Source organism: Mus pahari, chromosome 19 (genome assembly GCF_900095145.1).
Source record: "Mus pahari chromosome 19, PAHARI_EIJ_v1.1, whole genome shotgun sequence".
Classification (NCBI taxonomy): Eukaryota; Metazoa; Chordata; class Mammalia; order Rodentia; family Muridae; genus Mus; species Mus pahari.
In genome coordinates this window covers 61,977,126-61,991,833 of record NC_034608.1, presented here as the reverse complement: position 1 = coordinate 61,991,833, position 14,708 = coordinate 61,977,126, and the positions used below count along the sequence as shown (strand labels likewise).

General features: G+C 40.4%; 1 protein-coding gene across 17 annotated transcripts in view; it reads right to left on the bottom strand.

The window, feature by feature from the left end:
* The window catches only part of Sorbs2 (sorbin and SH3 domain containing 2), a 192,926-nt gene that overhangs the window by 35,547 nt on the left and 142,671 nt on the right, over positions 1-14,708 (bottom strand). For 6 of the 17 annotated variants that reach the window (XM_029532180.1, XM_021218758.2, XM_029532181.1 and 3 more), the window contains 4 exons: positions 13,581-13,695; positions 6,353-6,511; positions 5,695-5,778; positions 3,958-4,014 (listed from right to left, as the gene is read on the bottom strand). In XM_029532180.1, coding sequence (XP_029388040.1) covers positions 3,958-4,014; positions 5,695-5,778; positions 6,353-6,511; positions 13,581-13,695 — 415 coding nt within the window. The remainder of the gene's footprint in view (positions 1-3,957; positions 4,015-5,694; positions 5,779-6,352; positions 6,512-13,580; positions 13,696-14,708) is intronic. The other 11 variants (XM_021218762.2, XM_021218761.2, XM_029532186.1 and 8 more) reach the window with 3 other exon arrangements.

Below are 14,708 nucleotides of genomic sequence, written 5' to 3'. Positions count from 1 at the left end.
CTAAATTACCTGAGACTTCAGCCTGGCACAGGTTTATAAATCTTGAGCGATTTGAATTTATCTTAAATTCCTATATGTAGAAATATTTTATCAGAATATAAAATCTATTTAGATGAAATAAAGACCTCATTGTAATTTCTACTATTCTTTTCCATTAACTGGCAGATACTATCAGTTTCCCATCAAAGCTCTAGGCTGTAACTTGGATTCTTATGTAGATCAGTCTGACAAGCCTTATACCTAAAGTTTACTTTAATTATCTATTACTGATTGAGAATGGAATCTTACCCATAATCAAACAAAAATATCCATTGGCATGAATCTGTTTCTTCTTTAGACAGATTCTGAGATTGCTATGTTCTCAGCATATATAGGAAAAGAAAGAGGCTCTGCTATGTTCGTAAGTTTACATGATTACTTGAATTTGTGTGAATTGGGTACGAGAAAGTAAGGAAAGCATAACCTGGAAGACCTGTAACAAGTAAAATCATATTAAGTAATTCTGCATGTTTGCAGAAATGGTATTAGGGAGAGTCAGAGCAGTGCCATCTGCAGGTCACAGGTTTTATGGGACAACCTGACACATAGTTGACCACTAAAAGGGTCAAGTTCAGATGCTCTTAGAATATCCCTAGGAAGATCAGAAATATGAACCTGCAATGCTGATAGACATAGACACTATTATAGTACAAAATAAAACACTGCATGAGAATTGTCATAGTTAAGACAAACTGCAATGATTCTTCCTTGCACCATGGTATATGTGTACTCTGCTATGTGTGTGGTGGTCAGAAGACAACCTGAAGAAATCAATTTTCTTCTTACACAGTATGGACTCTGGAGATCAAAGTCAGTCAGAGCTGAACCATCTTGCGGGCCCAGAAAAACCAGGCTTTGACTTTGTATCGTGAGAGACAGTCCAGTTGCCAATCATAAAGAAATAATAATAAAAATAGATTAATACTTAAGGTGAAACCTTGTATGATTATTATGACACTCCACCTGAAAAAAAAAAGTCCCTAGAAAAGAAGTAGCCCATTTTATCCAGCGCCACGTACCCCTCATTTGCACAGGACGGTTGTTCAACATGATAAAAGGGCATTCAAAGGCTGGCAGACATTAAATCACCATTTCTGCTAAGTAATTATTGATGACATTCTGCAAACAGGTTCTTAACTCATCTTTAAGTTGAAGTGTTTCAAATTAGCAACATATGGGCTTCATTCTGATATTTGCGAACAAATGTCTCAGTTACATTTGATTTTAAAAAAATGCCATTCGTAGCATATATTTGATAAAACCAGGTACTTGATAAATTATAGCTTAGGTATTACCTACTAATTTACACTTTGTGATAGCAATCTCATACAAATGTTTTAAAATACAGATTCTAAATACCTTGTGGGGGTCTTTCTTCTTACACTTCTTAAGTTACCACCCTAGTCAATATGCTATTAAAGTCACTCCTATGTCTCAGTTCTCAAAAGATACAAACACATATCTCAACTACTTTCAAATTGCTTTTTATTAATGTCATGTTCTGGCTACTACCTTAACATAGAAATTGCACTGTTAAGTTTTCCCCATCTCTGCCTTCAGTAATTATACTGTGGAGTGTTAATTTCCAGAACCCATTTTATGCAAACTCAATAGTTAAAATAAAATTGTTTCTAGAACTGCTGAGCTTTAAACACATCTACTGGGGACGGTAAAAAGTGTGGTTTAAAGGAAATAGCTCTGAAAGGAAGGCCGAGCAATTAGTGACTTGTTCTCTCAGCAGCCATCTTAGGAGGCAAGTGTAGATACATTACTTAAAGTTATTCCATTCCACTTTTCTTAATTACAACAAACAAACAAACAAACAAACAGTGAATTAAAAATGATGTCTAAATCCTGCTCCAGTTCTTAATGAACCAACTACTTTAAAAAAATCCAGAAACACCTGCTAAAATGACCCGAGGAAAAATATATACATATTTGTTTTTCTTGTTATAAAATGCTGATTAACTCATTTAAATACATCATACTGAACTTCAAAAAGGCAAGATATACTCAATATGATAAAGATATCCCTTTGCCCAGCTGGATTCTAAATCTAATGAAAGTCCTTCAACGCAGTAACATAGTTTTGGTGTGGAAAACACGAGAACATTTTTTGACAGAATTAAATTTCAAAATAAATTCTTAGGTTGTTCGTACGCTGAAATGATAACAAAACGTACAGAATAGAATTGCTTGTGGTATTTAATTCTCCTTAGAGAGTAGACCTTGCCACAAAACTACTTGGAAAATTACTGAACTCAATACTTCAAAAAGTTTCTGTTTACTGGATTTGACTTTTTATTTGATTTCTTTCCCCCAGCTACTTCTCTGTTTTAACATACACCATGATGCTTATTACATGATCTATAACTTTAACTGCAGTTTGAATTTTTGGAAATTTGAATATTTCTCCTTTCAACTCCATGCCTGCAACCTGTCCTCCCCACTGAATCAGGACAACCACCTTTAACATGAGCTCTTGGCTCTTCTCTTACACGTAGCTTGAATACGGGCTTTGCAATGAAGTAAAGGTATTAATTGTTGCATTCACTGAAGAACACACAGCAACCATTGTGACAAAATCACTTGGTTCTATGCACTTCTATCTTGGCTGCTTCTGAGAGCATCTGACCTGTGGGAGGCCTTTACAGGCCAGAGAGCAAGCAGGACAATGACATTTCTGCTTAATGTCTTCTAAGTGCTTTTCAAAATAATCTTCTGGTTTCTTTGTAGAGGGCAAAGTTTGGCTTAGGACCCTTCCTGTTCCTTTTTCATACTATTTTTTCCTTATCCAGGTGAAAATTTGTGTGGCTGGTTGGCTGATTGTCATGTACATTTTTCTTATTTCTAGTGCATGAGTGTTTTGCCCACATGCATGTCTGTGCACCATGTATGTGCCTGGTGCTGGTGGAGGCCATGAGAGTGTGTTGGGAATGGAATTGTGGATGGTTGTGAGCTGCACCTAGGTGATAGGAAACAAAGGCAGGTCTTGGGCAAGAATAGCAAGTGCTCTTAACAACCGAGTCATCTCTCCAGCCCTACTCATAGGCATCCTTCAGCTGAGAGCTCAACCAAGTTTTATCCCAGGAGGCAGTGATGACTATCTGCTGTAGTGGCTACCTGGTCTATAATGCCAAGAAAGATTAGTGATGCCCGTTAAGGGTGTGGAAGTGGGAAACTGGAGCACACATGTCGGGTATCCATCATCTCTATTCTTGACCGATGCTCAAATCCACAAGTTACAAGCATTTAGGAAAACTTAGGAGCAACAATAACATTTAGGAAAATATAAGCAATAAGTATCTGATCATGGAAAGAAATCTAAACTTTGATCTATCTATCTATCTATCTATCTATCTATCTATCTATCTATCTATCTATCTATCTATCTATCACTGTCTGTCTGTACATAACACACTTGCCACATCATGTGAGGGAAGCTTTTCACCCACAGTGGGTAGGTTGCAAAAATGGGAGTCAGGTCATTGGGTTTTCACAATGAATACTTTAACCTAATGAGCCATCTCCAAGAATCTAATCTCTAAGCACAATGAAAAAGAGATCCTGTAATAGTACTTTGCTTGGTTTAGAAGAATGGGTAGTTAATATATAAAATGGGTAGTTAATATATAAAATGGGTAGTTAATATATTGCCAAAGTTCTTTTTTTTTTTTTTTAATTTTCATGCTGCTGAGTATTTTTAACTTGAAGCAACAGTTGGAAGATACATCACCTAGAATTCAGAAATAGCCAACCCCTTTGCCCTGCCTAGATAATGCAACTACGTGCAACACAGTGATACAAAGAGAGTTTTCAAAACCAGTTGGAACAGCACAGTGAACTATAACAACACAGATGCTCAGGTTGACAGTAACAAGGGGGGAGTCTGGAAAGGAGAGAAGAAGTTGTCTTTACCTCATTGGACACACCGGAAGAATGATCTTGAACATAATCCAGAGCCTTTTTAGGAGGCTGGGTGTAGATGCACCACAGAAGCAGAGGTGGAGAGATGGGATGGAGGAGAGTCAATGCAGCGAGTAATGCACATGTGGGAAAGGTGACAACAGTTAGAACCTGAGTGCCAACAGCATCGGGTACACATAAAGAGCGACAGGGACAGAGCAAAATGGCAGCCAGGGAGCGGGAGTGCAGCGCTGGTGAATATTTTCAAGCCCAGCGCAGAGCTGCCTGTGTTCAGTTAGTAGATTTGTAAGCTCAATTCACCAAATCGAAATCAGCACTCCCAGTCTTTGGCCACAGCAGATTGCAGGGTCTATTGAGGAAACGTTGGAGGAGTAAGGGAGGGCATGCTGGTGAGAAACCCTGTGTGGCTGGGGGGGGGGGGGGGGGGGAAGGGGAATCACGGAAAGTGCTGGTAATTTGGGCTCAACACAGTAATCGGCACATTCTCCAGAAACTACCCAGCAATAGCAAATATATAAAGCAAAACAGGAGAGCATTTTCCCAATGAAATAAAATACATTTATAATAATAAGAGGAGATGTCAGGAAAAAAAAAAACCCCAGGAGGAAATAATCCTTTCATTAGGTAGTAGAAATGTCAGGAAACTTTGTTTAATACTCATTTACAGTCACATTTGACACAGTTCAGTAAAACATATAATGAGACTAACCAAGGCTGCATTTTAAAATGTAAAAGGGGCTCACACAGCCATCCAGTAAGGAATAGGTGATCTGCATATTTATAAATCCTTACATGACATGGTTATAAGAAAGAACAGACTCTGAGTTCTAATAATATTGCTAATAAGTGACATGCTATCTAACAGTTTAGGAGGTGTAAAATACACGTCACAGACAGTTCCCCGAGGGAGCTTGACGGACCAAGGTAAAGTTACTTGGAACCTGAGTTGATCCTGTCCCAAACAGGTCAATCAGATCCCACAAGGTCCAAACTGTGGGCTTTCTGAATGGGGCTCTAGGGATCAGAGGCTTGATGGCCACTCATGAGGAAAACGCTACGAGGCAGAGTCCACAGGGCTTCTTCATTCTCTCTCTTTGTTATCTCTCCCACTCAAAGAATCGTCTTACTGTGGGAATGGTCTGATATTACATGATACAGACAACTGCCCAAAGATTTTCATTGTTGTGTGACAGGCTTAGGTTTAATTAGTGACTATTTTGGGCAAATTCTTTGACCTTTTTGGTCTGTTTTTTTTTTTTTTCATGGTAGGAATTGCATCAGGAAGATCAAGTCATTGAGTTGGGAGTCTAAGCACTCTGCAGGGGTATGAAAATTTCTCGGGCAACAAGAACTGTAGTCATTCTTGTAGATAGCACGGTCCTTGTTAAACTAACCCCAAATGTGCTGTATACAATACAGTTCTTCCCTAAAGCTGTGCTGGTGACCTAAATATTCCAAGATAGAAACGACCCCTGCAAGCTAGATTTGTAATTAATTAGACGCGATTCTAATGCATGATTTGGGGAAAAAAAAAACCTATGGGAAGCCAATGAACACATTTAGGCATTTGTTACCAAAGCGAATTTGCACAACGCTGGAGCGCATGTCTTTAACTCATCCAGCTTCTATCTTCGCCCCGACACCGTCTCCCTTGTGACAATTAATATGCTTTAAAAATCAAACAACATTCGCCTATTTGTCTTACAGTAATTGTCTAGCCTCACTTACCGGACGTCCAAACTCCAGTTCTGAAAAGAATTTATACCAGGGCTCATTTTCTAAATCTATGTCAGCTGGATTTATGCGACCCGTCTAGAGCAGATGTGAAGGAAAAGAGGGGGGGAAAAGGCACACTGAGCGAAGTGAGGGAAAAATGCCACGTGGTATGAAAACTCGCGCGCATCCACACGCAAACATGCATCAGACTCATCCAACAAACCTCCGCAGGACAGAAGGGAGGAAATGAAGTACAAGGAGAATATGCAAATGAGGGTCGTGACTTCACTGGGGTCCCTATTGCCACCATTGCTAGTTCTTTAGCCTGATGCATGAACTAGGGAAGTTATCCTGGCCGTGATGATGGGGATGGTGGCTCAATCGGTTTGTGAAGATACGTCCAGCCAAGGCACCAAAGGACAGCTCAGTCCCGCTGTCCAGGAAGTCCCCGGCAGTGGCAGCAGTGGTCTGCATTGTGCAGACATTGCAGATGGGGCAGGCTGGAGCATGGAGTGATGGAGATGAGGGTGTCTGGGAGGGAGAGAAGTAGGGTCTAGGAGCAGGAAGAACCCCAGCAGGGACAGGGATCTGACCTTGCCTTAGCCTCAGAACAACCGCTGAGCTCAGCTTCCCCACCACATGAGAGAAGGTGAAGAAGGAAGGCGCTCACCCGGGTGGGAGAGAGATCTGGGGCACTCGGACGGGGTGCGGGGACACAGCTCCTGGGCGGAGGGGAAGGGCTACGCAGGCCATCTGTTGAGGGTGACACTGAGAGAGGCTTCCGGCTGGGTTCCCTGGGAACAGGTGTCGGAGTTGTTGGGAGAGGGGGCTGTAAGAGAAAGGGGGTGAGGGAACACTGGTTCGTTAGACAGGGGCTCTTTATGGAACCTTGAGGGCACCAGCTGCTGTCAGTCCTAGAGACTAACATTTCAGGACCAGGCTATGGCCTGGGGGACTGGGGAGAGCAGACTTCTTATGAATGGCCCACCATAGCAAAGATCTGAAGGTCTCAAGGCTCTCCAAAAGTGAAGAAATATCCCATTTTGTGATCCAGTCTCCCCGTTGACTTGGAGCTAAAGAAGGGTGTGGGTAAATTAGGCTTAGCATAGTGGGTAAGGGAGGGAGGGTATGGGGTATGACTGACTGGCCTGAGTGGTTTATGAGTGTCAGGTTTAAGACAGAAATGCTTGGGTTGTTAACATAAACAGTTGAGAAAAACAAACACAATTACTTTAGCAATAGAATGTAGACACAGCCTTTCTTTAACTGAGTTAACATTAACCTTTAAGATTATTTATTTATTCATTCATTTATTTATTTATTTAATGATACCCACCAGGCTAGATGCTGTCATGGTGGTTGCTTTTCTATAAAATGATGCTTAAAGTACTGAATGTGTCCCTAGCTACTTATTTGATATGTCTCATGTCCCTAATGAAATGTATCTAGTTGCGTTGTATAACATACTAAGTCAGAAACAATTCTAAGGAAAGTTACTCGGTTACCTAAAAGCCATTCATGCCAACCTAGAGGAAAGCTGTGAAGTGCACAGTACTATCTGGAAGGGCCGCTAAACACCCACCCCTTCAACCCCATATTATTCCCTTAGAATTCTTAAGGGGCTCAAGGATTCTCACTGAGTTGCTTTATAACCCTATAATATTGGGGCCATTGATATTTACCACAGTAGAAATATAGACACTATTTTGTCATGGGTTTAATAGTAGTGAAACATTGTACTGTTTCATCATCCATTACATACTATTACATATCATTCATTACATGCTATTACATACCATTACATACTATTGTGGTGTTTCATTGACATTACAATGATAGAGTTTATGGTGGTGATTATAAAAACTGCAGAATAACACTGGGACTTGCTTGTGACCAATGGCGAGTGAATAACACTTCATAGTGGCACGCTTGTACACTGGTTGATGGCATCCCAGAGTGGGTGTCTGGATGGGCACATACAGGAATTTATGTGTACCCAAAACAGGACACTGTTGGTTGAGCACTGCAAACGGCCTTGTAGCATTTACTATTATTACCTTTAGTATTTAGCCTTTGGCTACGAGCGTGTTTTTGCCATCACTAACAATTGAAGCGGCTGTTCAATCAGAACGTGAGCATGCTGTGGGAGCTCTGAGATATTTACCCTAATTTATGTCAAGGTTACTTTTGGTTTCAAAATTAACAGTGAGATCTGTTAGAAAGAACACCTCCCAGTAACCAATTTTCACTGGCTTAAAAGAAACCCGTGCTTTCCATTAATTTAAAAATTTTGATCTACTAGTTATAGGAGTGTTAAGATTTTATTAGTGATGAAATGTTACTTTTCTACGATTGTTTAGACAATGCCAGCTGTGGCATATAATTATAATATAATATAATATAATATAATAAAAAAGCACTTCATAGGTGCTTTTATCATTGAACAGTTAACAGTAGAGAGGCCTGGTGGCTAACTTTTGTGTAGTTCAGACAGCTATATTATCTCCTTAACAAAAGACAAACCTCGAATTCTTCCAAACTCCATAGTTTCCATTGCTGGATGTTTAGTGTCTATGAATGGTCATTGCTGGATGTTTAGTGTCTATGAATGGTCATTGCTGGATGTTTAGTATCTATGAATGATCACTTTTTAAAGTTTTGCTTTCAGCTACTGTCAGGATGGCCTACACCCATCTGGAGTATTTGATTTTGCTGAGGGAAAATATGAATTTGTCAGAGCAGTGGTTCTCAACCTGTGGGCTTCCTGAGACCAGTGGGAAACACTGATATTTACATTATGATTCTAATTATAGATTAGCAACGAAAATAACTTTATGGTTAGGGGTCACCACAACATGAGGAATTTGAGAACCATTCTTAGATTGGAAAAAAGTTGCTTCAAAACACATGAACAGAACACTAGGGGGCAGCAAGCTTACTAAACCAATAGACAAGTTTTTTTAACTTCACCTGGACTTAATGAAAATCAGTAACAAATCGTCAGTCCATATTCTCCTTGGTGGAGATACATTTCTGTAATAGAATCTGGGGAAAGGAGTAGATAGCAATCATTCTGCTCCAAATCCGAAAATAGCGATTGCAATAAATGAAAGGGTTCTGTGTATTAAAGCTTCAGTCTATAGTCACAGTGAGCAACCTGCTAAAATCTGTACAGATAGTAGCACAGAACGTCCCCCAAATACAAGTCATCCTTAGCAATTCTGGAATGCCGTGAGCTGTACGCATTTGAGCAGAGCCTTTGCTTTATCGGCTGGGCATGCTGGTGCACACTTGAATTACAGGTACTTAGGAGCTAGCGAGAAGAGGATGGTGAGTTTGAAATCAGCCTGGGCTTGTCTCAAAAGAACACAAAACAAACAATATCAGCAAGATAATCCCCAACAAACAGACACCCCCACAAAAAGGTCAGCCCCCCCAAAGGAGATGCCAGAACTTGAACTGTCTAGATGAATTCTTTTAGTTATACAACAATTGAATGCATCCTGTAGCAATCCAGAACTATTTCTAAAGGACTACAATCAGCGATACATATGCAGACTGTCAGATAACTGAAGCATAGGTGTAGGATCTCTGTCAGCCCTCCCTCACTTCCCTCACATCAGAGAAACTCCTCTTCATAGGAATCCACCAGGGGACAGCTACCTCTCAGTGTAATTCCTGCAATGGCGGGAGAGCAGCTTCCGATGGACGGGATGTCTCTCTCGCTGTTTTATTTCTGTCAGTTCACAAGCCTAGCAGCCTTCCGCTCACACAAACCTTCTACCTCCGGTGTGAGAAGTGTTTAAGATATGCCAACACCAGGGCTCACATGTGATTGCTCTTAAAAGCTCCCTTAGAAGGCGTGGTTTTTTAATGCTTTCCCAATGTGAAAGTCTGTTGCTGTTCCCTAGTCTTCTCGCTGGGTGCACACTTTCTGAACACATTGTGAGCTTCTGAACACATTGGAGCACCCGAGTTTGTTCTTGTAAATGCTCATCAGCTTTTAAGCTTCTAGGCATGGGTTGATAGGTTTCTGTTTGTTTTTCCCAGAAAATACTATTGCATGATGGGATAATTCTTCATGGGTCAAACCATCAGCTATACCTTCTCAAATTTTTATAGTTTAACTGTGAGTCATGATTTCTGTTGGTGGCTTAAATTGCCTTTCAATGCATGCAGTGTGTGTTCCTTTTGGCTATTATTAGATGTAAGCACAGTTACTTTATCAAAGGTAACAATGCCTTAGTGGATTTTTTAAAAAAATTTTTATTAAGCATAAAGACAATTAACAATGGCTGATCTACAAGTGTATCCAATTCAGACGATCAGCTCTGCCTTTATTAATAGTATCCCAGTGAAGTTGCTATGATTGTCATATGGAGTCTAAACTGGAAATGTGGTCTAATCGGTGGATCAAGTCATTTAACACAAATTTGTGGTGATCACAAGGCCTCTCCCGGATCAGACATTAGGCCCATTTAGTCAGCACTGAAATTTATAATCAAATAAATATTTATGAGCTTCAAAGAAATGGTTTTCCTTTTTTGTCTCCCTGGTAAAGGATATAAATAGATAGATAGGGCTTCAGTTGCTAAGGATGTAGTCAATATCCTCCCCTCCCCATCCCCAGGGAATGAGGATTTCTGCTTAAGCAGAACTGCTCCTTCCTAGAGGCTGAGCTAGAGTTATTTGTGAATTCCATCTGTGGGTCTTGATAGAGACCTACCGGGCCTCCTAGATAGATTCAATCTCTGGTCATTTTTTTAAATCCATCTACTGTAAAGGTAGCATTGGTACCATTCACTTAGTCACGCAAGGAGTTATTTACTGCATAGGTACCACATGCCAGGCACTGAGTTGGGTGTGGCAGATAGAGGATGCCCTGTCAGTCAAGGTTGCCTGCTTTCAGGGAGCCTCATGTGTAATGAAGAACCCAGACAAGTGGACAAGGATGCGTGGTAAGGATGTCAAAGTGGGAACGAACTGCAGGCATCCAGCAAGAAGAGCTATAAACCTGCCCATGAGGGTGAACAAGCCCCTAGGCCAAATATACCTCTGACAAAACTGAGGACAGGGAGGAGAGACCATCCACGTGGAAGGAGAGATCTTTTGGAGTGCTCCCCAGAAGAAAGCAAAGACCAAGGCCCTGAAAGCCCTTTGTATAGCTGGCGGGGGTAGGAGAAGTGACAGAATTTGGGTACATTTTATTTGTTGTTGGCTTTTAGGTTTTGTAAATTGGATCAAGTGAGTTAGGTTCTGCTTCAGGGACAGGAAAAAGTCAGGAAAAAATGTAGGAGTGACAGGCTTTTGTTTGTTTGTTTGTTTGTTTTTTGTTTTAAACCAAACCAAACCAAACCAAACAAAATTGATGACTGCATTCACTAATCAGGAAAGTGAGTGGGCCACATCAACCCAGACAATGGACAATTGTGAACCAGAAGGGCTGTGACATTTCTCCTTGTGAGTAGGAATATTAAGTTCATAGAGAGTGAGAGGCATCCAAGAATGTAAGGGAGCTGACAGGGTTGCTGGAAAACGAGGAGAACAGCATAGGTCTGCCAAGTGCTTGTCTATCATTTTCAAAAATTAGAACCAAAGAGAACAAATGGATGCTCTCAAAATACCTGGGTAAAAAGTCAGGAGACACGCAGTCATAAGGCCTTGAGATTCATGTGCCACTCTGTCCTCTCGGTTAGCAAACCCACTCTCTCCTACAGTGTGAGCCTTCAAGACACTTAGCTGGCCTCAGACACCCTTTCCCAACTAGATCTTTCCCAACTAGCTCTTTGTGTTTGTTTGTTTATTGTTTCAATCCAAAGTGGGACTAATTCCTGATTGATTTTTAAAAAGTAATAGTCTTTCAATAACAATGATTTAACAAGGCTTGGTCAAAATTATATCATTGACTCTCTCATATCATTTGCCAAAACTCTGGCTCCCAACAAAATGGTTTAGGGAGGATAAAAATGTACGTCCTTGTGTTCTCATTTCCTTCCAAGTTACCAGTTCCTCCCATTCATCTTTCCCTTGGCTGAAGAGGTTTACCCATAGCAGAATCTCTGCCCACACCCATGGCTTCCGACCTCCCGATCCTCTGAGACCAGTCAAGAATACTCGTCTGCATTATAGTTACCTTGAACCCAGCTTTCTGGTAAAGTAAGTAAAATGAACTTATTATAAGTTAGCCACTAATTATACTATACTTGAAACCAACCAAATAAATTATGGTGAGTACTGGTAGCTAAAGGCTTCCTGCTCAGAGGGGACGATGTGGTAGTGATGAAGAACACCAAGCAAACATTTGCCTCCACTCAACTGGTTCAAGCACATGCTAGCTAGGTGGCCATGTGGCATTTGGTGAATGCTGCTTCTGTCTCCTGATCTGTAAAGTAGGAAGTTTGTACATCTGCTTTATAGGGTTGTTGGGAGGATTCCACAAGATGAAAAAAATTGTTACTAATTATAGATCCTGGCATATAGTAGCTATTCCCATCTGCTGTTACTACTGTCATTGTCACTAGTAGTTTAAAACAGAAAGCCTTCCAAGCTTGTACCCAAAGGCTCATGGAAATATCAGCCACTATGAGGGGATCCCATAAATGATCTCTAACAAGGAGAATTCTTTAGATGTGTTTCCAGTTTGGCTATTTAAGACATTTCTTCTCTTTAGTCATACCATAATCCCAAGAGCCTCATAAATCATTAGATTTCTATTATAATTTAATCTAATAAAATTTTATTTTCAGGAGTAACATTATATTCTGTTGAATTTTGGTTTGGCAGTTTCACTTTCTTGATATTCAGACAGACAACTTAGGAAATGGGTTCTAATCTAGAACCTGGAACCAGCAATGTTCCCCTCATTCTCAGTCTCTCTGTTGTAAACTTATCATGCAAAGAAATCTGAGTTCCTTGAAGAAAGGCAGTTGAACTATGTGACTGGAAGATCTTTGAACATACTCCAGAGCAGAGCCACAAACACGGGGTTTCCTACTCTGAATCAAAGTTACTCATGGTCAAGGCCGTCCAACTAATTCTCAGGGCCGACTCTGCAGTCACTGTACTGGTGTGATGCTGACGTGTGAGCTGGAGAAGCTCACAGAGAAAACACCAACAGGTTTTATCTGGACTCGAGTTTGGACATACAGAGGAACTGCAGAGTTTTAACGAGGACTCGAAGACAGTGATCTCTGAGAAAGAAACGAGGAAAGCAAATAAGAAGGAGGGCCAAGGAAGACACTGCCATTAGCTTAATGGAGGCAAATGGCCTTTTCTAAGTCCATACCCTGTTTAGTTTGTGTGTCACTAAAATAAACAAAAAAAGACTATAAAGAACAATACAATCTCGATCCATTAAAGTGATAATCAATCAGGAAGCTTGAGGCTTGGTAACCTGAGAGGGATTTAATAAAAACCAATTAAACAACTTGTTACGGGAAGTGTGCTGGGGAAAAATTTCTTCTTCAGTGAGCTAAATAGTAGGAAGCCAACACAGAAGTCAAGAGATGCATCTGCCTGGGTCTATACATCGGGGATACAGACTCAGGATTTTTCTTACTGGCAAGATAGATGAGCAATTAAGCATTTCACGTGTGAGTGCTGTGATTAGGCACAGCTAGCTATAGCTAATGATAATGAGACTTGCATGTGTATATATATATATATATATATATATATATATATATATATTATATTATATTATATTATATTATATTATATGTGTGTGTATGTAAAATAAATACTAAATACCTCTTTCAATTCTGAAACAAGATACACAAATCATGGCTAAAAATAAACAAGATTTCTCGACAATGTCAAATAAATGGGATGAGATTCAGGTTTGCTTGGGGACCCTGTGGCCTCACAAGCTGGCTTTTGGATCAATGACAAGTGCTTACGGGTCTTTCGTGCTGCAGAATGGACGACTTCCCAGGCTCATATTCAAAAATACTCCTTGGCTCCGATCGAAATTTCCTGGTGTCCACTTTTCTGTCTGGAGGGTCCCAGTCATGCCTGTAAATGAATGGCAACCCACATTGAAAGCCCTGTGAAATCCACCACGGTCAATTTCCCAACGTTAGTTTTACTAGAAATGTACTGGCTTAGTGTGTCTATGTGTGTGCGTGCATGTATGCGTGCATGTGTGTGCATGCAGAAGAAAAACTTTTGGAAATTAATGCTTTCCTTCCATCATAGGATTGAGGTCAGATCTTCAGGCTTAATCAACAAACCATTTTCTTGCTAAGCCCTGAGAGATGAAAACAAAACAAAACAATAACAATAATAAGAACAAAAACCCTCACACAACAACTCTCTGGTTAAAAATGTATGAAATTACTATATATGTTTAACTTTATATAAATGATTTAGAATAAACTATCCCTTATAGTTCACCTTCACTCTACTTTCACAAGCATGACTATGGCTGCAAAACCTCACAAAAGAGGTTTGTAGATGCATGGATAGTGAGTGACCTGTCACTAGGTCCCTGGGTGCCTAATGACATGCGTGTCTGAGTTTAACGTGGCAGTATGCTCTGTGAAGCTTTGCCAGTTTAACCACCTGGTGACCTGGCTTCCTTGATGCAGAGTGACAAGAAATAACGCACACAGCATGCTTGACCATATTTCTTGTGAACAGCACTGGCATTCACAAGTGAGAATTATAACTGCATCACTTGGGCTGATATATATATAGTGATAAGCAGAGGGGAGTGGGAGACCCCTGGTGTGAGCCTTGAAATACTCTCCCATGGGAGTCTGATCTATTCCTTGCACTGATACCATTGAGTCTGTCAAGGGCTCTTGGCAAGAACATTTTCACAGGAGGACTCAGAACACCAAACTCTACCGGGCAGCCAGAACCAAGTTAGAAAACTTGGAGAAGCAGAAGAATTATTCAATACATATTTATTTATTTGATTTATATTTGAGAGAAAGGAGCTTTTGTCTTTTGAGTTTGCAATTTTTGATTCCCCGGAAAGGAATGAACTTCTTTGTCCAAGGAAAGAGAGGCACAGACTTTCT